Raw genomic sequence first — 27,755 nt, 5'->3', positions numbered from 1 at the left:
TTGTAATTTCTAGGCTTGACTACTGCAACTCTCTCTATGCAGGCTTGTGTCAGTCATCACTGCGTCGCCTACAGGTTGTGCAGAACAGCACAGCCAGGTTCCTGACTGGGACCAGGAAACGGGACCACATCAGTCCGGTTCTGGCCTCCCTGCACTGGCTTCCGGTTTGCTATCGCTCACAATTCAAAATCCTCGTCTTTGTTTATCATTTCTTCCAGGGTGGTGGTCCCCCCTATCTGGCCACACTCCTGAACAGACATTCCCCATCACACGCTCTGCGCTCCTCTGACCAAGGCCTGCTCGCTGTCCCTCGTTCTAGGTGTCGTACTCGCGGGGACCGGGCTTTCTCAGTCCTCGCACCGTCACTCTGGAACCAGTTGCCACCCTCAGTTAGGCTGTCCCCATCTCTGCCAGTCTTTAAGAGTCGCCTAAAAACACACCTCCTCCGCTTGGCGTTTCCAGAACATGTTTGATTTTGGCCCCCTTTTATGTTGAATTTATTTCACAGTTTTCATTGGTTCACTCTATCCATTGTTTTACACATTTGTCCTGTACTAGAATGTTTCACCTATTTTGTAATTTGTATTTTGTAATTTGAATTGCTTTTATTTTTGATTTATTCAATATATTTACCTTCAACTGAATCATGTTCAGCGCTTTGGGCTTCCTGACAGGGTTGCGGAAGGTGCTTTATAAATAAAGCTTTGATTGATTGATTGATTGTTTCAGGTGAACATGTTCATCCGTAAGCGACAAGGCCAAATTCTCTCTAATCTAATCATCTGCCATGATGGGGTTTATGTTTTAGTATTTCACAAAGACAAACATCACAGCCACCAAGGCTCTGGTCAGCACATTGGGCGAGGTGAGTTTGGGGTCCTTGCAGTTCTTGAGCAGCATCCGGCCCCTGGTGGTCTTTTTAGTGTGTCATTGGTCTCCATTAGTGACATCATTGAGAAATGGTTTTGAGTATTAAAATCAATTAACCTAGGAGCTATTGAAAGAAATCACTTAATTTTTGATAAAAATCCTAATAAAAATGATCAGCTCTTGTGAAATGTGATAAAACTGCTGTGTCTCAGTGGTCTCCATTAATGACATCATTGAGAAATGGTTTTGAGTTTTTTGACAGATTTACCTATGCTATTGGCGAAAATTACTTAATTTTTGATAAAAATCCTAAAAAGAAAGGTTGGATCTTGTGAAATGTTATAAAAACTGCTGTGTCTCATTGGTCTGGCATAGTAGCATCACTGAAAAATGGTTTTGGGTATTAAACTCAATTAACCTAAGAGGTATTGAAAGAAATAACATAATTTTTCATGAAAATCCTGATAAAAAAGACCAGATCTTGTGAAATGTGATTAAAAACGGCTGTGTCTCATTGGTCTAGTTTAGTAACATTGATGAGAAATGGTTTCGGGTGTTTAGAGCAATTAACATAGGATCTGTTGAAAAGAATCTCTTAATTTTTGATACAAATCTTAATAAAATATGTTGGATCTTGTGAAATGTGATAAAAACTGCTGTGTCTCATTGGTGTAGCTTAGTAACGTAATTGAGAAATGGTTTTGAGTATTAACATCAATTAATCTAGGAGCTATTGAAAGATATCATTTTATTATTAATAAAAATCCAAATAAAAATGATCAGATCGTATGAAAAGTGTTAAAAACTGCTGTGTCTCATTGATCTAGCTTAGTAACACAGTTAACAAATGGTTTTTGGTATTTAGACTGATTTACCTAGGAGCTGTTGAAAAAAAATCCCTTAATTTTGGAATAAAATCCTAGTAAAAAAGATCAGATTGTGTGAAATGTGTGAAAACTGTTGTGTCTTGCAAATGTAGTTAAGTAACACAAGTCAGAAGTAATTTTGAGTCATTTAGCAAATTATTCTGGAAGTTTTTAATTGTTTTTTTGTCCTCGTTTACAAGGACTACAAATTTGTTGATAGTCCCTAAGCGAACCACCGTTCCCATTAGCGAGTCCTCGGAACTCAGGTTAGCGCTGTCTGTGCCGCAGTGCACGGCATGAAGACGTATAGCTGACCGTGTAAACCAATGTCTGTTGAATATCCAACATCCAACTTCAAGCTAACTTCACCGCGGTGAAAAACCGTTTCATTCAGTTATCAGCTACGCGTCAGCAATGTCGTTTTATTTTGAAAAGCTCAAACCGGAAAATGTATGCGTAAGTTAGCTGGCGGCTAAGGCTATCCTGCTAATCGTGTCCTCTTGCTTACGACCAGAGAGAACAGTTGAAACATTCAGGTAACGGAAATAGGTATTGAAGAAACATAGTTTGAATTGTACCATGTTGGGTTTAACCATATTTTACACATCGTGTGATCTGTTCTTGCTGGTTTGGTCGTGTAGACTTTGTTTTCTAAAGGATACAAATTTCGGAGTGAAGTTCACTTTCAGTATTGGTCAACATAGCCTACAATTAGCCAAACATTAGCTGTACCAAACGCAACCTAATGCTACTTTTGATTAGAAACTGGTTCGACAGTGCGCTTTAACTCTTCGGGTAATGGTGTTCATAACATTCTGAATGCAATTTCCGTGGAAAGTTTCACTTCAAGTGCGATTGCAAGCTAAATAAATACTGTAGCACATAAGTAAAAGCTAGGTGTGCGTTTAGCCGAGGAGCTAACGTGACCCGGAACAAAGATGCGCTCACGCGCTCTGGTTCTGTGCCGAAATGTGCATCCCCGTCGAAACAAGCGCAACTTGTGGAGGTTAACGATAGGAATTATGAGCTGTGAGACTAATTAGAATAGCTTCAGAACGTGAACATGTTTCTATTCTGTGTTTCTCCTGAAAAAGTTTAGTTTCTGACTAGAAATACGATGAAACGTGTTTGAGACGAATGTTGTGGTGTGTTTATGTTATCTCTTGTGCTTGCTTCAACTAGTTTGCTGTTGGTTTTAAACAAAGCAGCAATGTGACTCAAGATTACTAACCTTTTAAAGATTTGTTGCTATTACGTCAAATAAAAGATTTAATTAACATTGATTTATTTCTGGCGTGGGGAACCCTGGTCCCCGAGGGCCGGTGTCCTGCATGTCTTTGCTCTAACACTTCTGATTCAGTGGTTGATTCACCTGTTCAGAAGCTCATCAGGCTCTGCAGGAGCCTGTTAATCACCTGCCGATTTAAATCAGGTGTGTTGAAGCAGGGTTGAAACTAAAATATGCTGGATTGTGGCCCTTGGTGGACCAGGGTTCCCCACCCCTGACTTATTTCATTGATCTGCCGTAAACCATCATTTTGTAAGGAAGCACAAACATGCCAATCATACTAATTTATTAAAAAGCTGCCTCCGTACTCATGCGTCTTCCCACAATATGCTCTTTTCGACATAAAGCCTAACTTTGTACTTCTCCATCAGCTCCCTGTGGGAGAACCACTCAGGGCGGAGACACTGCTCTTGGACTTCTCCGTGTCCCAGGGAGTGTGGCATAGCAATTCCCTGCCAGGACAACAGAGGGCGTAGTGCTGTTCTGTCGTGTAGCCGGTCCAAGTTAGTGCGTTTAATATATTTTATATAGTTTTTGTATGTCAGAGACTTTTTAACACGGACAAATTTGTCCCTCATCCTCCTCCAACTCCTCATGAGCTCGCCACCTCTTAACCCACGTTTCCCATCATCTGTGTCCACGAGTAAAACGCTTGCTGCGCATCTTTTCACTCCTCCAGTCACAGGTGAATAAAACGTTCATATTTTTAGAGTTTTTCTACAAGGTATTCTTCAAGCTGCTCCGTGTCTGCTGCTAGTTATCCTCGGCTCTCTTTATTTCTTTCATTCTCCTCTCCTTTATGTTTTGTTGATTGTGCAATGGCGGCATCCTGACCAATCACAAGCTTGCGTTCTCCGTCTGGTCTGACAGATGTTAAGAAAAGAGAGCTCGGCTCTGGCCGTCCTTGCGAGCCTGCTGGAAGGCCCTCGCAAGGACGGATATTGGCGTTGTGTGTCCCCGTTTCGACTCAGACGGAGACGTATAATTTAGGCTCCACGCCTGTCCTCGCTGAGGCAAATGCACCTTACAGTGGTCGGCCCAGAGTCATGTAGCTGTCGCCAGGTTTCCCGTCTGGGGTAAATTCTGCTGAGCTGTTTAGGAGTTTGGTGAGTGGTGGGACTGGTGCAGTAGAAGTGGGTTCCCCGAGCGCAGCTACAACCCAGTGTTGATTCATGTTGTCTTCTGGCCAGCTGCCATCCCCAGGTCATCAGGGTTATGTTGTTTATTGAATTGAAAACATCATGGTGAGATTCATAAAGGTGTAGACAGGTGGAACTGTGTAATTAGCCCCTTTGTTTCAGGAAGTTAGTTTATTTTTTTGATTGTGACAAATGTAAGTAAAGCTTCACCCGTACCTGGTGTGGTCCTCTCACGAAAGCCCTCAAACCACACAGTGACCTTGTAGTGGTCAATGGCCTGCATGTGATATAGCACCTTCTAGAGTCATAGAACCCCTCAATTATGACACGTCTCTAAATAAAGTAAAAATTTCTAGTGCAGAGTAGGGATGCACCAATCAGGTTTTTTGCTGCCGATCACCGATACCGATCACGTGGATTGGCCAGAAATTTTCTACAACATTATAATGAGTGCTACAAACTACATAGTCTGGGAATAAAGGAAATGTAACCTAATCTAAAATGGTCCGTATTAGGGTTGTCACGGTGTGAAAATTTAACCTCACGGTTATTGTGACCAAAATTACCAAGGTTTTTGGTATTATCGCGGTATTTTTTTTAAACGTGCTACATTTTCACACAGTTAAATAAACCCTGTATGTCAGGAAATATTGTCCTCAGTTTGTGTCTAAATTTTGCCTAAAATGTGTTATTTTGTAATTAAGTTGTTTATTTGTTTACATTTTTCCCCTTTAGTCTTTAAAATACCAATATTTGCCCATAACCTCTTATTTTATGTCTGTTTGATGTCATCATTTAAAAATATTAGATCAGATGATACTCAGTACTCAAGTAGCCTTCTAATCAGATACTTTTTTTTTTACCCTTACTTGAGCAATCCGTATTTCAGGAAAATATTGTCCTCGGTTTGTGTCCTTCCAGTGAGCTTTGCAGATGTGGGAAAATGTCATCAGGCAGTAATCATTGTTAAATTCATAATTATTCTCGGAGAGAGACCAACTCTTATCTGCCCCTGGGAGCCCCGTAATGCATAGCGTCATTTCAACATGGCGGTGTCCGCGACACGGTTTATATGCAGGTAGCGGCGCTGCGGCTGCTTTATATAGCGACTCGTTGCATTCTCCCTCAACCCAAATCCTCGGATCACGCATATTAGCTAAAACGCTAACGTTAGCTTGCCTTGCGTTGACTGTAGAGTTGTGGGTGATGGTCACGCAGATGTGTCATGAGATAAGAAGCGTTGCTGCCTTTCACAGACACTTTTTCTGCTCGTGCTGCAAACAGGATAGCCGTCTTCTATAAACTCCCTCGGCATTCTTCAAATATCTAAAATATGCCCATACTTCCGACTTTGTCTTCTTTGAGGGATAATAAATGTCCTCCTGAGCGCTGCCGTCTCCTCCTTTGACCATTATTTCAGCTATAGCTTCAAGAAAGTTTTGTTTTAAACAAAGCGTGTATGTGCCGCCGGCAACTTCTGCAGATGATACGGTGGCTGGTAAGGGTCACCGCGCCTACACCGCAGCCACAGTAAACCCACCAAGATAATATAGTTTTTTAAAAACAAGACGGTTATTATTGTCAACTTTTTTTTTTTTTTACCGGGGTTTAGCGCTACACTGGTCACCGTGACAACCCTACCTGATCGGTTTGCTTTGATCTATTTTGAAAATTCCGATCAAAACCGATAGGGGCGCTATCGGCCGATTACGATCAAATGCCGATCCATCGGTGCATCCCTAGTGCAGAGTGGAGCCAACCCCATAGAAGCGCTGATTTGATCTCATTTCAGAGAAAAATAGAACAGGTTAGATGCACCTAATAAATAAAATTATAACAAACTCAGGAATCTGTTTCTTTGCTTCCCTGTTCTGGTGCTGAGAATATCACTAATGCGGATTAAAGGAGATACACAGATGAATGCACCTCTTATTTATTATTTGGAGACTACATTTACTGCAGCTGGCAGAGACAGATTTTTTTCTATTGATACACGGAGTTTACAGAATCATTTTAAATGTTAATAGGGGAAGACTGCAGGAGGGAGCGGTAAAATACAGCGGGTCCCCAGCAAAAACAAGAAACTTTACGAGTCTGATGAAACCCGCTGGTTTTCCATCAGGCAGTCACGGGGCAGCTCCAACGACCCAGTGGCTGTGCTGGGTCAATGTTATCGAGCTCAGTCCGGTGTCGGTGCAAGATCGGCTCTGGGTCCGTCGACTGCCGATGACGTCAAAGTACAGCAAACCCACTCTGACAAAATACACTACACATCTATATTGTTGGAATGAATTTAGCAGTTTCGTTATTAAAGTAATATTTCTTAAGACGTAAGTTTGTGTTTATAATGGTATTTGTAAAATAAAACGCTATATTGTATTCATAATGTTGAACTCCTCTTTGAGCACATCCCTTGAAGGATCATAGGTATTAGCAACACCTGTGAAATTGTATTTGCAGGAAAGAAGTGTGTCCCGTTTATTGAAGTATTTTGTGTTTAGAGTTTTTGACGTCCATGCGTAGTTCAGTTACGCTCATAGCTGCTAGCCAAAACTCTGGAGTTAATAGTTTTCTGGCTTTACTAAAATACCTGTCTGTACTTATTTGATTGATGGTAGTTTTACTTTCTATTAGACTCCAAATGTAATCATTTGGCACGTTTCTAATTCATAATTTGTAATAATGTAATTGGTGATATTAGCATTAGCATTCCTATGGGTTTTTCCACGTATATTAGCATTGCGCTAACATCTCGCTGCCAAATTGCAGCCTTTGCGATTAGAAAATCTCCTTTTGTCACATCGCAATTTAATTGCACATGCAGTTAATCGTTCAGCCCTAATATACATGCAGCTCTATGCTAAAAGTGTATTTTCAAAGAGGTAATGATGGATTTCTTTGTAAAAGTTGTCCATCTTTCCAACAGAAAGATTTGCCTGGACCAACGTAACATGATAACAATGTAACGTGATTACGTAATTCCGTAAGGTTCATGTTCAGCCAATCAACTACTTTGACCTCATCGGCAGCCGACGGACCCCGAGCCGATCTTGTACCGACACCGGCTCGGCAGAGGGTGAACGAGCCGAGGTGGCGTCGTGCTCTGCTTAAGAAGAGGCGTTATTTTCCCGCTTCAGAAGAAGCGTCCAACGTGTTTTTACGCTTTCTTCGAGACATGTAATGTCGCTAAGTTGTTAGCGCCACGCGCTAACACGTCAATAGTGCACCGTAGCCTGCTGGAGGTTTTAAGGGTTCAGATGAAACTCCCGACCTCTCACGCTGCTCACGCATCGATCTTAAGTTGTCGCTGTTGCGCTCACGCCGTAATACAGTACTAGATGTGGTTAAAGTCAGACATGAAAAAAATTTTTTTTTTACATGAATAAGTGATGCTTAGCCTGGTGAGGGGAGGAAACCCTGTCAAGATCGTCAACACTCGTTTATCTTAATGCTATTGAAACATGTAAACCAAAAAGCATTATATCCACTGCTACCTTTCTAATTTTAAACTCAGTAACTTATGCTGTAACTGCACCTTGCCCTGCCTGCTCCTCCTTGCTGCCTGCCGGCTGTGATCACAAGCGACAACATAGTAGTTCCTGCTGCTTCTTCGGGAAACAGCGCAAAAAAAAAAAAAGTTGGGATTTTGTAGGCGTGGCGGTGGGATTTCAGCCGTGGCGGGCCGCTACGGCTACGCCCAGGGTCCGAAATTAACACTCGCCACTCGCCAAATGCGAGTAAATTGCTCCATTTGGCGAGTAAATTTTTGAGCTCTACCTGCCACCTGGCGAGTAAATGTTTGCACCAAATTAGTTATGTTTATCAGTCATCTTCCATGGATTTCTGATACTCCTCCCGCCTGCATGCAACGTACACAAACGTACGCGAAACGTGAGCGCCGCATCCAACGTCATTTCCACCTATCCCATTCAATCAGTTTATCAAGTTAGCAGTTAGCTTTGTGTTAAAACTAGCGGTGAAATGTGGCAGTTTTTAACTGGAGTCAGCCAGCCTTCCAAAAGAAAACTCGTCGAACTGGAAGAAAAACCACCAGGACCAGTGGCAACCAGAAGATTTTGTGAAAAGTGGCGAACTGGAGGTGGCGGAGTAATGAGACACTGGCTACATTATGATGGCCACGTAGCGTTGCTGCCTTTCACAGACACTTTTTCTGCTCGTGCTGCAAACAGGATAGCCGTCTTCTATCAACTGGCCCTCGGCATTCTTCAAATATCCAAAAAATGCCCGTACTTCCGACTTTGTCTTCTTTGAGGGATAATAAATGTCCAGAGTGCTGCCGTCTCCTCCTGCCATTATTTCAGCTTTAGCTTAAAGAAAGTTTTGGTCGTAAACAACAAAGTGCGCATGTGCCGCTGGCAACTTCAGCAGATGATACGGTGGCTGGTAAGGGTCACCGCGCCTACACCGCAGCCACGGTAATCCACCGAGATATTTTTTTTAAACAAGACTGTTATTATTATTGTCAACTTTATTTTTTTACCGGGGTTTACCGCTACACCGGTTACCGTGACAACCCTAGCCCTGACACACTTTCAGATATTCTCATGGTGCAGCTGTGTTCTTCAGAGATCAAGGACTAGGACCCAAATGAGGCTGTAATGCTTTGGCACAAAGACGGTGTCAGAAGCAGGAGGCCAGACTTCATGGACAGAGAAAACAAGGAGTCTGACTAGATTTCAATGAAAGAGTTCATAAAAACATCTCTAAAAATAAATAAATAGTAAAAATGACAAAAGAGTTGTTTTTCTTATTAATTGATGTTTTAATTATTTTGTCACTCTGTTTGGAATCAACATAATATAGAATTACATGCTTTAGGTAGATCTAAATCATTTAGAATTTTGGCCGGTAAAAAATGTGCTTGGCCGGTAGATTTTCATCACCTACCAGCCAACTTGGCCGGTGAGTAAAACATTTAATTTCGGACCCTGGCTACGCCTATGTAAGAGAAACCCTGAGGTTGCATCAAGTCACTGACTAGCGTCAGAGTCTTTACAGCAATCCTCATACTAAGCAAGCATGCAGCGACAGTGGAGAGGAAAACTCCCTTTTAACAGGAAGAAACCTCCAGAGGATCCTGGCTCAGTATAAGCAGCCATCCTCCACGACTCACTGGGGATCGAGAAGACAGCGCACACACACACACACACACACACACACACACACACCGCACCACAAATAGTGTTTCCATGGCTACAGGGCAGACCCTGCCGCTGCCACCTCTGATGGAAAGTGAAAATGGAGTGCTTGTTACTGGAACACAGATGTGTTTTGACACGTTCATTTATAATCTAATTCTTCTGAGCTGTAGTCATATTTGATTTATGTGGTTCCCTTTGTTTTCCAGATTTTGAGTGCTAATGGAAACGACAGGCGTTTGTGAGCTGGAGCTGCCCAACAGGAGGATTGTGAGTGGCAGCAATGATCCCCCTGACCTGGACAGCCCATGTCAGGTAAATTCATGTGTGTGAATGTTTTTACATGAGTGGTATTTGGAGTTTATGGAGGCCCTACATTAATGACAGTGAGAGCATCACACTTAGAGTTGGTTAAGGAGGAGCATACATAGAAGCCACAAACAACATACAGGTATCAGAGGCCACATCCAATTTCAGAGTTTCCACATAATTTACAAATGGTAACAATATTCTGTGAAAGTCAGAGTCCAAGCCTCTAAGATGGTACTTAAGCTTGGTTTGTGCTTGACGCATTCACTTTCCGCGCGGTGATGCGGCTCGTGGATGGAACGCGCTTCACAACTCGCAGCGTTTATGGTTCATGCGGCTCGTCTCTGCGGTGAGCCAATATTCTCCCAAACTGTAGGGGGCAGCATGGAGCTCTACAGCATGCATCCAACACTACACCATAGTAGAAGTAGAAATTCTTAGGTGTGTTCTTGCTGTGTCTTATTTCTAATCCCATGCTGTAGTTCTTTCTTAAAACCCAGAACAGTTTTGTTACCTGTTTTCCCGCTACGTTTCGTCTGCGGCTGCAAACTTCATCCAAGGAAGGTGGAAGTTTGCAGACGAAACGTAGCGGGAAAACAGGTAACAAAACTGTTCTGGGTTTTAAGAAAGAACTACAGCATGGAGTTAGAAGTAGAAATTACTGTTTACAACATGGCATTTCAGCATTTTTAACAGCGTCCTCGTCTTTTCCGACGGTGCGAGCTATTTCTCTCCAAGAATTATTAACACCATGTTGATCACGGTGATCTCTGAGAGCTGAATCATACAAATGTCTGTATTTACCAACCTCTGCCATACTAGTTCTTGCCAGTCCGCCATGTTTTTCCACGTCCGACCGTCCGCGTGGTTAGAAAATTTCCTAGGTGCGCGGTGCGGAAATTTTGGGCCGTGCGGAGGCGCGGTGGAGGGGCGTGGTTGTTAAAATGACGCAATTTCGCCACGCGGAGCTGTGCGGACCTCGCGGACGCGTTAAGCATAAACCAACCTTAAATCTTTTCCAGTTTTATACAATAATGCCTTTAATCCACTGGGGGGATGGTTCTTCTGGCCACCAGTGTAAGGAAGGCAGCCTAATCAGCGGGCAAGAAACCCAACAGGGCAGGTAAAGGGGTGATAGCTGAGATTGAGTTCAAGTCCCAGAACGTTGGTGAAACAGGGCAAGTCAAAAACATATGTGTAAGGTTAGTCTGACCAAGACTCCACCTGAAAGAATATGGCCTAATTTGCTTTCAATGGCATGTGTAAAAGTATTAAAACCTCTGATGTAGAAGGTTTTTGGATTTTCACAGCTGCATTATAACAACATCTGATGCTTTTGACTAGCGCAGCAAAAACAGCATTGTTTCTGGTCTAATGGGCTCGACACACAGGAGGCGACAAACGACCACGATCAGTGAAATACTTCGCTGTCGCTTTTATTACCTGACACACGGGAGGCGACCCGCGTGTCGACGCGTTCTGTTCCATGGCGAAATCCAATCTTCCATTGTTTTGATTGGCGGTGTCAGGTTGGAGGGAATTAAGGTTATTTAAGCGGTTCAGAGTTAAAAAAGCGGTAATGATGTTTCAGAAGGTGCTGCTAGAGTTGTGTGAAATCGTACTTCTGATTTTACTATATAAAACAAAACCCGAGAATGGGTTCATCCCATATTACAAACCAGGAGAGGACTACTCTGTCTATCAGGACATGCTTCAAGTTTTCACACGGTTTGGACCTCACAGTAAGATGAACACAGTCACAGAAGTCCATGTTCGCTCGGAGATGTACGGAGCATCCTGTCTTGATCCTGATTGGTCCTCGTCCGAGCGACAGCGATGAATAGTTGAAAATATTTCAACTTTCTGGGATCGCGTCGTGTCGCTTTCATCAGTCAGATGTAGCTAGTAGGTCAGATATTTTTTCTCTGGATTACTGTGAGGAGAACCGGTATCGGAGAGCCGGGGCGATGGTGCTGTGTCAGCCTATAGAGCCACAGCCGGTGTCGGGACACTGGTTAGCCTACGAGGTTAATGCACGGCTCAAGATTCGGGCGACGTGCAGATCAATGTGGACACTGATGGCAAAGCTGACATAGACGGGTGGTGAATAGGGCTGCACAATATATCGCAAATGTATCGTCGTTGCAGTGTCTGCATGCGCAGTATGCACATCACTAAGAACAACAACCCACAAGTGTTGCTACACATAAAGCATTTTGTCAGTCAGACGGAAACATGAAGTTTTTGCCAAATCAAATAGAGCTCTTCACCCTTTTGGCCAATCAGGTGGGCTCTTATAGGTTAGATGCCCGCCTCCTAGGCAGGTGGCACTTAATTTGGATGGCTAGCAAATAAAGTTAGCTTAATTCTGCTCTTTTTGCCAGCTGTACTTTCCCCATGTTTATGCCATTCTTCGGCCATGTTTTAGTTTTAGTTTTTCGTTTAAGTTTTTATGTATTATTATCTAAGTAATATCGTCATCGGCATATAATATATATATAATCACTGTTGTCGCGCGTCGCAGGTTTTCTAACATCGTGCAGCCCAAATAGTGAACCTCTTCAGAACTGAAGTCTGTACCATTTATTTACATTTATTGTGTACATTAGGGCTGAACGATCCATTGTTTTAGACCAAAATTGTGATTTAAAACAATGTGATAACATGATCGTCAAAGCTGTGGTTTTTTTGTAGCCTCCTGACTGACCCAGGATCTGTTGTCAACTATTTTAGACATCTGGGATTTCCCCCCGTGTTCCACTGGACTCACTCTCAGTACCAAGACATTCTCTGAATGTTCCAGGTTTTATTGTGAAAGCTCCATTTGGTAGCAGCCTTCATCACTTCGACATTTGTGTGACGGTGAACAACGTCTAATTACCTTGTTTACGTCTGTGTACCTGTGTCATCTCAGGAGGAGGTTGCAGGCTTTCATTTAGACTTGTGCTGCTCTGGAGAGAAGAGAGGAGAAACCCCAGGGAGAGAAGACAGTCCTAGTGACCTGGGAGATGCAGAGCTGGACCACAGAGGAGATGCTAAGGCTGGAGAGGACAAGGCTTTCGGTAGGGGCACCAGCGTTCACCTCACAACTTATCTAGGCGGTTCTCATGTGTAGCCACTTATGGAAACATAAAAGCTGCTCTGAGTTGCAGCTAGGTTGAGGTTGCCTCCCGCTCTTCGGAGATTTTCCATCAGAGAATGAAATCACTAGCAAACACACGAACCCTGCTCGGATGCAGGAACAACAGTAGGCTTCCTAGTTTAGAGGAGGTGAGCAACCCTGAGCCATGAAGACCCTTTTACTGTTTGTAAACAATATGACGTCAGCGAGAATGCACGCGCAGCTTTTGATGACGTAGGTAGTAAAAGGGTCTATAGTTTAATACTGGCTCGTGAGTTTTCCCAGACAGGTTTTATACCCCACAGGGGCAGTACAGCAGACATTACACCGTACTGTGTAGCCAATAGCGATGGCTAATTCAAATTCAAACGTAGTGAAGAGTTTAAGCTGAATAGGGTGCTGCACTGTTGGTTTTAGGCAGATTAATTATATTTAAAATAACATGAATTGAAATGTCTAAATCATGACTGCACATGTCTGCAGCACTGTTAGACACGCACGTATACAGTTTATCAGCAATACAAGGAGCAAAACTCTCACTGTAATAGAAATGATAACATTGTGGTATGATTAAACAGTACAGTGACCCAGTCCTTCACCCAGACTACGAAACAGGCAGGTTAAATTAAGAGACACGTTAGCCAGAAGGGAAGAAACATCTTTTATGTAGCGTATCTCAAGATAAAAATTACACAAACACAAATTCAAAGCATAGAAAAAAGGTTAATAAATATGATTACAATTAATTTAAATAAATTAAAATGAAAATTGGAAAAAATATTTAAATGTCCTTAAAAAATGCAAAGAAAGGGAAAACCGTGGATCCCGGAAAAGCGGAACTGGTAGAAGGAGCAGAATAATGAGAGGGTGGTGGTGAAGGTCACGCAAATAGCCAGAATGAACAAATGAGTTTTCAGCTGCTTTAATACGCTGAGTCACATTCAACTGACAAACAAAGTACATATCATAGCATTAGGGCAGAAACAAAGCATCAAATGGTTCCAATCAATAAATTCCTTGATCCAATTTTATAGGTCAGTTTCATTAAATGTGTGCTCCACAGTCTGAATAGTTTTCAGTGGAGCACATTGTGGTCATCTAGGTGCTGTGGAGGAAAATGGAGAAACCAGCGAAGACAGAAACCATTGTAAAGGGCGGAAATGGTCCAAAGGTTGGGATCAAGAGTTAAGCCGGGCATACCCTGTGCGACGACTTCACTTTTTTGGGCCGATTTTCCACTCGTGCAAGAATCCACAAGATCGATGTGAGTTTTGCACTGGGCTTCATGTAGTATACAGGGGGTTACGAGAGGCAATTAACACCATGTGACCAGCTGCTGATCAGCAATCATGAGCTCGCACGGACTTCTGCCGTGTTTGAAAATGGGCTCGTCCCTCGTGAGGGTTGAAGAGGCACCGTGAGCGACTGCGACCGAAAAAGTACCAGAACCGCTCACGGCACATGAGCAATCATGCGTCAACACCGCTCGCCAGCTATTTCCCTACTAGCACACATTGTTCGCTTTTATTTCGACACGTTTTTTTACACACAAAATGACAGATTGTCAAAAAATGGTGTTTGTCATATTCATGTCAAATTAAACTGATCGGAAAACACTTGATTTACTTTCTTTCATTTTCCTCCCCCAACTCCTATAAATCCCTGTGTGTCCTCCTGCAGCACTCTCAAAGGACAACAGACATCAGTAACAGCACAAAACAAGTCTACGTGTTGTGTAAAAATGGCAATATTTAGCATATTGTTTGGTCCGACGTGTTGCAACCAGATGTATGGTGTGAGCAGTCAGGTCGCTCACATCATTTTATCATCAGTTCAGTGATTTCTTTCAGTAGCTCCTAGGTTAATTGATTTTCAAAACCCAAAACCATTTCTCAATTACACTCACCTAAAGGTTTATTAGGAACACCTGTTCAACTACTCCTTAATGCAATTATCTAATCAACCAATCACATGGCAGCTGCTTCAATGCATTTGGGGTGTGGTCCTGGCCAAGGCCATCTCCTGAACTCCAAACTGAAGGTCAGAATGGGAAAGAAAGGTGATTTAAGCTATTTTGAGCGTGGAGTGGTTGTTGGTGTCAGACGGGCCGGTCTGCTCAGTTACTGGGATTTTCACCCACAACCATTTCTAGGTTTACAAAGAATGGTGTGAAAAGGGAAAAACATCCTGTGGGTGAAAATGCCTTGTTGATGCTAGAGGTCAGAGGTGAATGGGCCGACTGATTCAAGCTGATAGAAGAGCAACTTTGACTGAAATAGCCACTCGTTACAACCGAGGAATGCAGCAAAGCATTTGTGAAGCCACAACACGCACAACCTTGAGGTGGATGGGCTACAACAGCAGAAAACCCCACCGGGTACCACTCATCTCCACTACAAGTAGGAAAAAGAGGCTACAGTTTGCACCAGCTCACCAACATTGGACTGTTGAAGACTGGAAAAATGTTGCCTGGTCTGATGAGTCTCGATTTCTGTGGAGACATTCAAATGGTAGAGTCAGAATTTGGCGTAAACAGAATGAGAACTTGGATCCATCATGCCTTGTTACCACTGTGCAGGCTGGTGGTGTAATGGTGTGGGGATGCGTTCTTGGCACACTTTAGCCACCCTAGTGCCAATTGGGCATGGTTTAAATGCCACGGGCTACCTGAGCATTGTTTCTGACCATGTCCATCCCTTCATGACCACCATGTACCCATCCTCTAATGGCTACTTCCAGCATTCACCATGTCATAAAGCTCCAATCATTTCAAACTGGTTTCTTGAACATGACGATGAGTTCACAGTACTACAACGCCCCCCCACAGTCACCAGATCTCAACCCGATAGAGCATCTTTGGGATGTGGTGGAACGGGAGCTTTGTGCCCTGGATGTGCATCCCACACATCTCCATCAGCTGCAAGATGCCATCCCATCAATATGGCCAACATTTCTAAAGGATGCTTTCAGCACCTTGTTGGATCAACGCCACGTAGAATTAAGGCAGTTCTGAAGAAGAAAGGGGGTCAAACACCGTATTAGTATGGTGTTCTTGATAATCCTTTACGTGAGTGTATGTTACAAAGTCGATGCCAATGAGACACAGCAGTTTTTTTTTCTTTCATATTTTAGAAGATCTGATCTTTTTATTAAGATTTTGATCAAAAATGAAGGTATTTCTTTCAATAGCTTGTGGGTAAATCAGTCTAAATAGCTAAAACATTTCTCAATGATGTTGCAAAATCAGACCAAATAGACACAGAAGTTTTTTTTTCCACATTTCACAAGATATTATCTTTTTATTAGGATTTTCATCAAAAATTCAGTGATTTCTTTCAGTGGCTCCTCTGTTAATTAATTTTAATACCCAAAACCAATTCTCAATTACGGTACTAAGCTTGGTCAATGAGACACAGCAGTTCTTTTCACTTTTCACAAGATGTGATCTTTTTATTACACTTTTTATCAAAAAATCTGTTATTTAATTGAATTGCTCCATGGGTAATTAATTTTAATACCCAAAACAATTTCTCAGTAGTTTTACTAAGCTAGACCAAGGAGACACAGCAGGGTTTTTTTTTTCACATTTTTCAAGATCGAATGTTTTTTATTATGACTTTTATCAAACATTTGGTGATTTCTTTCAGTAGCTCCAAGCTTAATCAATTTTAAAACCCAAAACCACTTCTCAATGATTTTACTAAGCTAGACCAATGGGACAGCAGTTTATTTCACATTTCACAAGATCTGATCTTTTTTATTAAGATTTTTATTCAAAATTATGGGATTCTTCTCAATAGCTCCTGGATAAATCAGTCTAAATACCTATAACCATTTCTCAATGGTTTTACTAAGCTAACCTAATGAGACACAGCTGTTTTATTTTGTTTTTTTTCCACATTTTTCAAGATCTGATATTTTTATTATGATTTTTATCAAACATTCAGTGATTTCTTTCAATAGCTCAAAGGTTAATTAAATTCAATACCCAAAACCATTTTGTTTTACGAAGCTAGCCCAGTGAGACGCAGCTGTTTTTCACATTTCACAAGATTAGATCTTTATCTTTTAGGATTTTCATCAGTTATTCAGTAATTTCTTTCAATAGCTCCTAGGTTAGTTGATTTTGATACCCAAAAGCATTTGTCAAAAATGTTACTAATGTAGACCCATGAGACACAGCAGTTATCACATTTCAAAGGCTCTGATCATTTTTTTAGGATTATCTAAAATTTATTGATTTATTTCAATAGCTCTTAAGGTAATTGCTCTAAATACTCTAAACCTTTTCTCAATAATGTTACTAAGCTTGACAAATGAGACAGTGTTTTTTTTCTGTCATGTCTGGTGCATAGCAACGCAGCTTCGGGCCATTGCAACTCAAATATTTGACCTCAAGCAAACCTCTCTTCCCACCAATTTCTAGGTGGTATGCTGTTCTACCTCCTGTCCTGGAGTGGGGATCTAGCCGACGGTAACCTTTCTCAACATCAACATCAGAATGTCCCTCGTCACCATCTGGCTTAATATCAAGTCGTAGTCAATCACATTGGTACGCAGTCCATTTAAATGGTAAATGGCCTGTATTTGTATGGTGCCTTCTTAGAGTTGTACAACCCCCCAAGGCGCTTCACAACACAGTCATTTACCCATTCACACACACATTCACACGCTGGTGGGGTTGAGCTACAATGTAGCTACAGCTGTCCTGGGGCGCACAGACAGAGGCGAGGCTGCCGAGCACCGGTGCCACCGGTCCCTCCGACCACCACCAGCAGACAAGAAGGGTTAACCCCCAAATTCCACTACCTCCGCTCCGCTGCGCTCCGCTCCGACACGAACGCCGGAGCAAAATCGGTCCCGTTGTAGTCAATCAGAGCTATTCCACTACTGCGGCCGTACTCCGGCAGTGCGGCGCCGCCCTCTGTTCCGGCGTCCGGCAAAAATAGAATCGATCCTATTTTCGCCGGACGCCGGAGCACCTCCGCAGTAAATGGACAGAAATCACAACGGCCCAACAGGAAAAGGAGCAAGCACAATTTCCGTATTTCACAATAAATCGATAAACAAAAGGCGTTTTTTGTTTCATATGCACAGATTTAACAACTTTTAACCACTATCAATGGCGGCTGAAGTTTAAATGCACAAAATTAAGCCATAAATACAGTTTCCACTATCAAAGTAGTCACACTTTGTTGATCCAAACATTGCTGATCTCTCAACACACATGATGGGCAGATTAAACAGTTCATTTCGATGCTTCTCCCACACAACGGGTGTTTGGATCTAACTTCCGCGTTTATTGCTCGGACTGTATCGCAAGATCTCGAAAATCCCGCGCATGCTTGTTTGTCCCCCTCAGGTCTCCGCACCGGAGCGGAGCCGTTGTAGAGCGGGTACCAGTAAAAATTGAGTTCGGAAGCGAGCGGCTGCGGAGCGGAGCGGAGGTAGTGGAATTTGGGGGTAAGTGTCTTGCCCAAGGACACAACAGGATAATTCTCTGGTCGGAGCCGGGATCGAACCTGCAACCTTCCAATTACTGGACAACCCCCTCTACCTCCTGAGCTACGGCTGTCCCAGTTATCCCCGCCCAGAGTGCATGACCTCACCCAAGATGCCGACGAAGGGATTTACAGCCATCATATTATGTCAGGACAAGTGGGATCAGCCTTAGCTTTTCATCCTTTGGCACAGCTGCAACTGTCAGAACTGAGTTCTGTTGAACCTGGTGGAGAGCAAAAAGACCCAGAAAAAAATTCTCGCCTGTGATAAATGGAGGGCAGATGGAGAAAGTCAAGCAATGCAAAGAGAAAGACGGAGAGATCATTGTCTCGCAAGTGAGCCAAATAGCAGAGGGAGTTCTGTTGAATCCTGTTTATTGTTGCAGAAAAAATTTTTTTTTTCAGTCACCCAAACCAAAACCAGGTGCTCTAGGTGGGCTGTCCTCTCACCTGAACCAAAGCTTAAAAAGTCACTGCAGCACTTTAAAACATGTGAATTGCATGGAAGGGCCTTGAGTGTCTGTTATTGCATGTTTTGTCTTAATCTTTTGCCGTTCGCCATCTTGCCAAAGGAGTCCTCCAGGGCTCTGTACTGTGGCCTCTTCCCTTTGCCATATACACCACCTCACTGGGTGAGATCATTCGATCGCATGGCTTCTCCTACCACTGCTATGTCCATGACACCCAGCTCTATCTGTCATTCCCGCCGAAAGACCTCACAGTCTGCACGAATCTGACTGTCTTTCTGACATATCAAGATGGATTAAATCCCACCATCTCCAGCTCAATCTCTCTAAATCTAAATTACATGTCATCCCAGCAAAACCATCCATACGGCACATTATCTCAATCCAAAATGGTTCCCTATCTGACTCCTTAAAAGGCAGTTCGAAACTTGGGTGTTGTTATTGATGACCAGCTGACCTTTAAAGATCACGTTGCCTCTGTTGCTTGTTCATGCCGCTTCGCACTGTATAATATACGAATGATCAGACCATACCTAACACAATATGCCACCCGGCTCCTGGTGCAATCTAATGTCATTTCTCACGTTGACTACTGCAATGCCCTTCTAACTGGTCTTCCAGCCTGTACTATGGTCCAGAATGTAGCGGCGCGTCTGGTCTTTAATGAGCCTAAAAGAGCACAAGTCACCCTTCTGTTCATTGAGCTCCATTGGCCACCTCTAGCTTTACCTATTGATTTCAAGTCGCCAGCACAAGCAAACAAAGTCCTGGATGGTACAGCCCCCATCTACCTGAATCCTCTTACAAAGGCTTACGTCATGGCCCAGCTGCTCGTTTCATCGAAGGATCATCGGCTAGCAGTGCCTACACCACACTCAAGACAATCCAGACTCTTTTAATGTGTCGTTCCACAGATATGGAATGACCTGCCAAACACTACTAGAACAGGGCCTTCCTTGTTGATTTTCAAGAAACTCTTGAAAACCCACTCTTAAGAGAGCATCTTCTAAACTAACACCCTCCCAGCACCCATCCCCCACTCTACTGCACACTTCATGTTCGCTTTCCTCTATGATTGATTATGCTGCCTCACTGCCACCTAGGATTGATTGAAAAGTGTTTGTAGTTAGCCTCAAGGGCAACTTGCTTGGCTTATCACCTGTAAGTCACTTTTGACAAAAGCGTCTGCTAAATACATTAACAAACAAAATTATTTTAGTGCTGCTAAATCAACAAATTGTAATGTGAAGCATGCTTTTTGTTGTAACGAAGCAAACCAAAAATCCTTTTGGCCGCTGTGGTGTGAAGCTTTTTGTGTATTGTTGTGAAGCAATCCAAAACAATGCAACTGCTGAAACGTAAGAGATTTTGTGTAATGTTATAACAAAGCAAAAATAAAATGTGGCTCCTCTATACTTGTTTGTCTGTGTGTTAAAAGTCAGAGTCCACAATAGTGGGACTCCCTGGGGTATTGCCATAAGGTTCTTTATCATTCACAGATGGCGTGAGGTTAGTGATGTGACATTCACAAATGAATCAAGTCTTTTGCACGGGTTTTCAAAGTGAACGAGTCCCTATAGAGAGCCGTTCCTACATTGATCAGAATGTCTGGTTTTTCATCCAGGGCCAGGGATCGAGTTATGGGGGCTAGATATCTTTCAGGGAAAGATCCAGTTTCTACCTACATTACAATATTTATGGACTCTCAGCGTAGCGGGATTCTGTTGAGCGGAAGACGCCGAGCGCTGATCGTTGGTGCGCACAATACATTCTCAAGGTGGCGCAACAAAACATTAACACATGATCGTTCATATCTGTTTATATCCTCTCGTGTTCTGTCTCTTAACCATTCCTGATGCGCTCCGCTCATCGTGTGCTGTGGTGATTTCACCTCACTGCGGTGATTTCACCTCACTGACACAGCATCGAAATGCGCTCTCCGCTTTGCGGTCAGGAGATCCCTTTGATCTGCTCAAAAGTAATTGATGAGGTGAAAAAGTAAGAATCCAGGCAGCAGTTTTCTGGAGAGTTTAGAGGAGATGCAGGAAGATGAGAGACAGACAGGACAGGAAATTAGTCACATGAAAACAAAGCTTGAAAATAAAATGTAGGTAGATTTATCTCTAATACACGTTTTTACCTGTCGTCGTCGTCTTCCTCCGCTTATCCGGGCCATAGGGGCAGCATCCCAACTAGGGAGCTCCAGACTGTCCTCTCCCCGGCCTTCTCCACCAGCTCCTCCGGCAGGACCCCAAGGCGTTCCTGGACAAGATTGGAGATGTAACCTCTCCAATGTGTCCTGGGTCAACCCGGGGGGCTCCTGCCAGCAGGACATGCCCAAAACACCTCCCTGGGCAGGCGTCCAGGAGGCATCCTGACCAGAAACCCAAACCACCTCAACTGGCTCCTTTCGATCTGGAGGAGCAGCGGTTCTACTCCGAGTCCCTCCCGAATGTCCAAGCTCCTCACCCTATCTCTAAGGCTGAGCCCGGCCACCCTACGGAGGAAACTCATTTGGGCCGCTTGTATCCGCGATCTCATTCTTTCGGTCATTACCCAAAGCTCATGACCATAGGTGAGGATTGGGACATAGATCGACCGGTAAATCGAGAGCCTGGCTGTCTGGCTCAGCTCCCTCTTCACCACGACCGGTCTGCTCAGCACCCGCATCACTGCAGATGCTGAACCAATCCGCCTGTCGATCTCCCGATCCCTCCTACCCTCACTCGTGAACAAGACCCAGAGATACTTAAACTCCTCCACTTGAGGTAGGACCTCTCCCCCGACGAGGAGTTGGCAAGCCACCCTTTTCCAGTTGAGAACGATGGTCTCAGATTTGGAGGTGCTGATCCTCATCCCAGCTGCTTCACACTCGGCCGCGAACCTAACCAGCAAGAGCTGAATGTCAGAGCTGGATGAAGCTAGGAGGACCACATCATCCGCATAATGCAGAGACGAGATTCTCCTGCCACCAAACTTGACACACTTCTCACCACGGCTGCGCCTAGAAATTCTGTCCATAAAGGTAATGAACAGAACCGGCGACAAAGGGCAGCCCTGGCGGAGTCCAACCCTCACCGGGAACAGGTCCGACTTACTACCGGCTATGCGGACCAATTTCACGCTCCTCTGGTAAAGGGACTGAATGGCCCTTTACAGAAAGCCACCCACCCCATACTCCTGGAGCGTCCCCCACACGGTGCCTCTGGGGACACGGTCATAAGCCTTCTCCAAATCCACAAAACACATGTGGATTGGTTGGGCAAACTCCCATGCCCCCTCCATCACCCTTGCAAGGGTATAGAGCTGGTCCACAGTTCCACGACCAGGACGAAAACCACATTGCTCCTCCTCAATCTGAGATTCAACTATCGATCGGACCCTCCTCTCCAGTACCTTGGAGTAGACCTTTCCAGGGAGGCTGAGGAGTGTGATCCCCCTATAGTTGGAGCACACCCTCAGGTCACCCTTCTTCAAGATGGGGACCACCACCTCGGTCTGTCACTCCACAGGAACTGCCCCCGATGACCACGCAATGTTGAAGAGACATGTCAACCATGACAGCCCTACAACATCCATAGCCTTGAGATACCCAGGACGAACCTCATCCAACCCCGGGGCTCCGCCGCTGTGTAGTTGTTTGACTACCTCAGCAACTTCTGCCCCCGAGATTGGACAGTCCATCCCCAGGTCTCCCGGCTCTGGTTCCTCCTCGGAATGCGCATAGGTGGGATTGAGGAGCTCCTCAAAGTATTCCTTCCACCGTCCGACTATAGCCTCAGTTGACATCAGCAGCTCCCCATCCCCACTGTAAATAGTGTGAGCGAGTTGCTGCCTTCCTCTCCTGAGGCGCCGGACAGTTTGCCAGAACCTCTTTGGAGCCGATCGATAGTCTTTCTCCATGGCCTCACCAAACTCCTCCCATTCCCGAGATTTTGCCTCGGCAACTGCCACTGCTGCACCCCGCTTGGCTATCCGGTACCTGTCTGCTGCCTCCGAAGACCCACAGACCAGCCACGCTCTGTAGGCCTCCTCCTTCAGCCTGACTGCTCCCCGGACCTCTGGCGTCCACCAGCGGGTACGGGGGTTGTCACCACGACTGGCACTGGCCACCTTGCGACCACAGCTAGCAACAGCCACTTCAACAATCGCAGAGTGGAACAAGGCCCACTTGGAGTCAATGTCCCCCACTGCTCTCTGGACGCGGTCAAAGCTCTGCCGAAGGTGGGAGTTGAAGACCGTCTTAACAGGTTCTTCTGCCAGGCGTTCCCAACAGACCCTCACTATGCCTTTGGGTCTGCCAGGTCTACGCGGCATCTTCCCCTGCCATCTGATCCAACTCACCACCAGGTGGTGATCAGTTGACAGCTCCGCTCCTCTCTTCACTCGGGTGTCCAAAACATACGGCCTCAGGTCAGATGGTATGACTACAAAGTCTATCATCGACCTGCAACCTAGGCTGCCCTGGTACCAAGTGTACTGATGGCCATCCTTATGTTCGAACATGGTGTTCGTTATGGCCAAACTGTGGCTTGCACAGAAGTCCAATAAGGAAAACCACTCGAGTTCAGATCAGGCGATCCTCCCAATCACACCCCTCCAGGTCAAACTGTTTCATTTCGTTTCGTTTTATTGAGATCCCCATTAGCTTCTGCCTAAGTGCAGATGCTAGTCTTCCTGGGGTCTCATACATTTTCATACAATTGTTTACATGAGATAATACACTTTACACACAAACACACACACATTCAAGCACACACATCCCTAATTCCCATAATACCTGTAGCTCAAGATGAAATCACATATCTAGAACAAAATTACATATATAAACTAATATTGGGAAAGGAGTTAATCAAACCAATAAAGATTGAAAATAAAATATAACAGAATGGTGACATCATGTCCATTGTTTCGTATCATAGTTCATCGATATCCAGTACTCGACCTCAAACACAGATTCTCAATCCTTCGTTGCAGAGTTCATAGTCACTATACAATTAAGTGTGTAAACAAAAAAATTTTCAGTTTCTTATGAAAAGAAATGTTATTACTTTCAAAAATTAAAAATCTAGGTAATGCATTCCATGCAAGCATAGCTTTATAGTGAAAAGATCGTTGAATTTGATTTGTTCTACTGCGTGTAAAACACATTTCATCTCATTTATCTGTCGTGTATTATAAGTATGATTATCTGAAAAAAACAATAATTTGCTATGTATAATTTTTGGTGTTTTTGTAATTATTATTTTCCTCACAGTTGTTACCAAGAAATACTTCAATCTACTCTTCACATCAAGCCAAGCAAGTTTTTCATGCATGGTTCCCACATTTGTTCTGTAAGGGCAGCCTAAAACAATACGAGCAGCTTTATTTTGTGCTACTTGTAGCTTATGCAAATTATTTTCACTTGTACTGGACCAAATAATGGATGCTTGATCTACACAAGAAAGCGTCATTTCCCTATTGAGCATTGAAGTCCCCCAGCAGGACAATGGATTCCCTTGATGGAGCACTATCTAGCACTTGTCCCAGGGACTCCAAAAAGGGTTGGTACTCTGAACTGATATTTGGCCCATAAGCACAAACAACAGCCAGGACCCGTTCCCCGACCCGAAGGCGCAGGGAAGCTACCCTCTCGTCTCCCGGGGTAAACCCCAACACACAGGCAGAGAGTCTTGGGGCTAACAAAAAGCCAACCCCAGCCCTCCGCCTCTCACCCGGAGCAACTCCAGCAAAGGAGAGTGTCCAACCCCTCTCAAGGACTTGGGTTCCAGAGTCACTGCTATGTGTCAAGGTGAGTCCGACTATATCTAGCCGGTACCGCTTAACCTCTCCCACAAGCTCCTGCTCCTTCCTCGCCAGCGAGGTGATGTTCCATGTCCCAAAAACCAGTTTTCTTGTCCGGGGATCGGACCGCCAAGGCTCCCGCCTTGGTCTTCCACCCAATCCACATTGCACCGGACCCTTCATGTTCCTCCTGCGGGTGGTGGGTCCACAGTTGGATGAGCCCATGTGTCCGGTTCGGGCTGGGCCCGGCCGGGCCCCATGGGCAAAAGCCTGGCCACCAGGCGCTCGCTCACGGGCCCCAACCTCAGGCCTGGCTCCAGGGTGGGACCCCGGTAACCCTCCGGGCCGGGTACTCTGACTCTTTGAATTTACATCCATGAATGATCCTGATCAAAATATGTATACACAAAAAAGAGATCAAACACACAGAACCTAGTTTACAAATTATTGATTTAGTTTTTTAATGTTACAAAGACTGCAGAACTCTATGGGTTAAATTTCTTAATAGTTATAAATTTCAAAATACATTTTCATTAGGATGAGGAGTATACATACTAGCCACGTTTACATGCGCATATTTAATCGGATTGAATGCCCATTCAGATCGAAAATTCTGCATGTAAACATGTCAATCGGAATATTCTGATCCGATTTGGCCCGATCGGATTGAAATTTCAATCCGATTGAGAGAGGTGGTTTATCCCATTCTTCATTCCGATTGACGTGCTTGTACACAGCCATTCGGATTGTTGGGGTAAAATAATGCCCACTGCGCATGTGTGCAACAGTGAGCGGGCCTCTCCGCTGTCATTTGGACAGCCTGACTTAAAAAATGACGGTGTAATTAACGAGCGGCGGCTTTTACATCCGACGACAAGCCGTCCCCGTTTCAGTAATATTCAATTCAGAACTTGCATTTTGTGGAAGTAAAATAAAAATCTGATTATTGCACAAGTCATTCGACAAGCATGTTCAAATCTGTACTGGAAATACGCAGGTTTATTGCGGGGGTTGCAGCGCACGGACCCCCGTTTCTGTCAGCTTTGAACGCAGCAGGTTCTGCAGCAGGTGATGGAGACGCACTTGTAAAGAACACAAGATAATATGGGGTTTACAGACTTGACTGGAGGCTGATGTTGGGTAGGAAAACGTCCTCGGTTAAATACTCTGGACGACAGTAAAGTCCGTGTTAAAATCACGTAAACGCAGATGACCTGAGATGCGGTTCGTTAATGATGAACACAGGCTTCTAAACTTTCTGAACATCTTCTGTTATTTTGTTTGAACAGATTTTTCTCAACAGTTTCAGCTGATTGTCACATGGTATTAATAATAAGCCACAACAGAACTCCGTAATAAAACATGAGTCTAACCCCCCACCCCACCCCCGCTCTGTGCCGCAGCGCAACAGCACAGCTGTCACTTCAGACCCGCGGACAGCTGATCAAGAGGCAGAGACATAACCCTCCCTTATTTTAATCAACAATAAAATGCAGTAAAGCATAGATCTGCAGTTATTCATTGAAGAAAACGTAACTTCTATCAGCTAAATAAAAATGTTAAATTGAATAAATGGATCAGGAAAGCAGGAAGAATGGTTATTTCTGTTTTTACATTTTTCATTTCGTTTCATGGCGTTTGTTTACAATTTTTCTTTCGGGAAAGGCAACTCTGCGCATGCTCAACCTATTTACTCGGATTAAATGCTTGGTGCGTATGTACGCACGGCATGATCAGATCATTTCAGTTCGTGTCCATGTGAACAGAGATTCGGAAATTCCGATCAACCAAGATTTCAGTCGGATTGAGGAAATTTGGCACATGTAAACGCAGCTAATGTCAGTGTTCATGTAGCTGTTCAGCAAGCAAACAAGTCTTTAAAAGAATTTTGAAATGATGTTTATTTTTTTCTTTGATAATGTAACCAGGCAATGTGTTCCATGTAAACATTGATCTATACATTACAGTTCTCTTAGCATTGTCTGATAGTACTCAAGGAAGAATAAACCTACCCTCAACAGCATGCCTGGTTTCATGGGTATGCTAAAACTGAGCACCGGGTATAGTTTTCTTGATACTTTAGTTATTATAATTTTCCTAGTCAAATTCAGAAGTGATGACTTAAATCTTTCTCTTACCTTTAACCATGATAAACAAAATGTGCATCCAGTTGACATTCGTTCTATATGAGCATCGTAGTACACATCTAGCTCCTTTATTCTGGACAGCAGTTTAATATGAGACTGAGTAGCACATGACCAGATCTCTGAACATTAATCTAACTGTGAAAGTGTTTCAGTAATGTTTTTCACCACACTGAAAGGCAGCTTATAAGAACATCTTCTAACAACCGAGAGACCTCTGCCCATCCTGTTGACCAGTCTAGTTATATGTTTTAGCCACAACAGTTTACTATCAATTATTACACCCAAACGTTCTTTTTCCTTTACTTGTTCAACCATCACATCTTTCACCCTTAATTTTAGGTCAGGTTGATCCAGCAGCATCCTATTGTTTCCAAAGACAATGCACTTAGACTTGGCCACATTTAGATTGAGTCTATTACTTGTTATCCACTCAACAACCGACTTTAGTTCCTCTGTCAGGACCTGTTCAAGTTCCTCTACTGACGGTTTTGATGACTAGATTGTAGAATCATCTGCATATCTAGAGACTTTTGCACTCTTCAGGGTAAACGGTAAATCATTTGTGAATATTGAGTATAAAAGTAGCCCCAGGCAACTTCCCTGTGGAAAAAAACGTTTTTCCTTCAGAAAAACTTCTGTTAAAATAAATAGTTTGTCTCCTGTTTTTCAGGTAGCTCTGTAACCAAAGGACTGCTGTTGGGCTGAAAACCAGAACACTGTAATTTTTGTAATAGAAGATCATGATCAGTGACACCAAAAGCTGAACTAAAGTCTAATAAGTCTTCTCCAACCAAATGTTTACTGAGGCTACACAATTAGCTACTACAGAAGCTAACCAGAAGGTAGTACTGAGGCTAACTATAAGCTAGTGATGTTAATAAAAAACAAACAAAACAAAATTACAAAACTATGCAAAACAGTGACAGGGAAAACATGGTCATGAATTATAACAAAATGTAGCAATACGTTGTTTGGTAACACTATGCGGTGTTAAGCTAGTAGTGGCTCCACCAAGTTTGAACTTTGTACATGAATGGTCCAATTGGTTTTGAGGCATCTGTTGTTTACAATGTCTTTGAAAAATAATCAGAAACTAATGAC

The 27,755-nt window shown here is 43.6% G+C and overlaps 1 protein-coding gene across 4 annotated transcripts in view; it reads left to right on the top strand.

Moving 5' to 3' along the window:
* Nucleotides 1–2,142: 2,142 nt before the first annotated feature.
* Nucleotides 2,143–27,755, top strand: part of txlng (taxilin gamma) — a 51,828-nt gene continuing 26,215 nt past the window's right edge. For 2 of the 4 annotated variants that reach the window (XM_070554622.1, XM_054735259.2), the window contains exons 1-3: nucleotides 2,143–2,272; nucleotides 9,532–9,637; nucleotides 12,546–12,693. In XM_070554622.1, coding sequence (XP_070410723.1) covers nucleotides 9,545–9,637; nucleotides 12,546–12,693 — 241 coding nt within the window. In that variant the 5' untranslated portion in view covers nucleotides 2,143–2,272; nucleotides 9,532–9,544. Of the gene's footprint in view, nucleotides 2,273–3,395; nucleotides 3,528–3,686; nucleotides 3,710–9,531; nucleotides 9,638–12,545; nucleotides 12,694–27,755 lie in introns of those variants that run through there. The other 2 variants (XM_070554621.1, XM_054735260.2) reach the window with 2 other exon arrangements.

Source organism: Nothobranchius furzeri, chromosome 9 (assembly GCF_043380555.1).
Source record: "Nothobranchius furzeri strain GRZ-AD chromosome 9, NfurGRZ-RIMD1, whole genome shotgun sequence".
Classification (NCBI taxonomy): Eukaryota; Metazoa; Chordata; class Actinopteri; order Cyprinodontiformes; family Nothobranchiidae; genus Nothobranchius; species Nothobranchius furzeri.
This window is presented reverse-complemented; position numbering and strand designations above follow the sequence as displayed.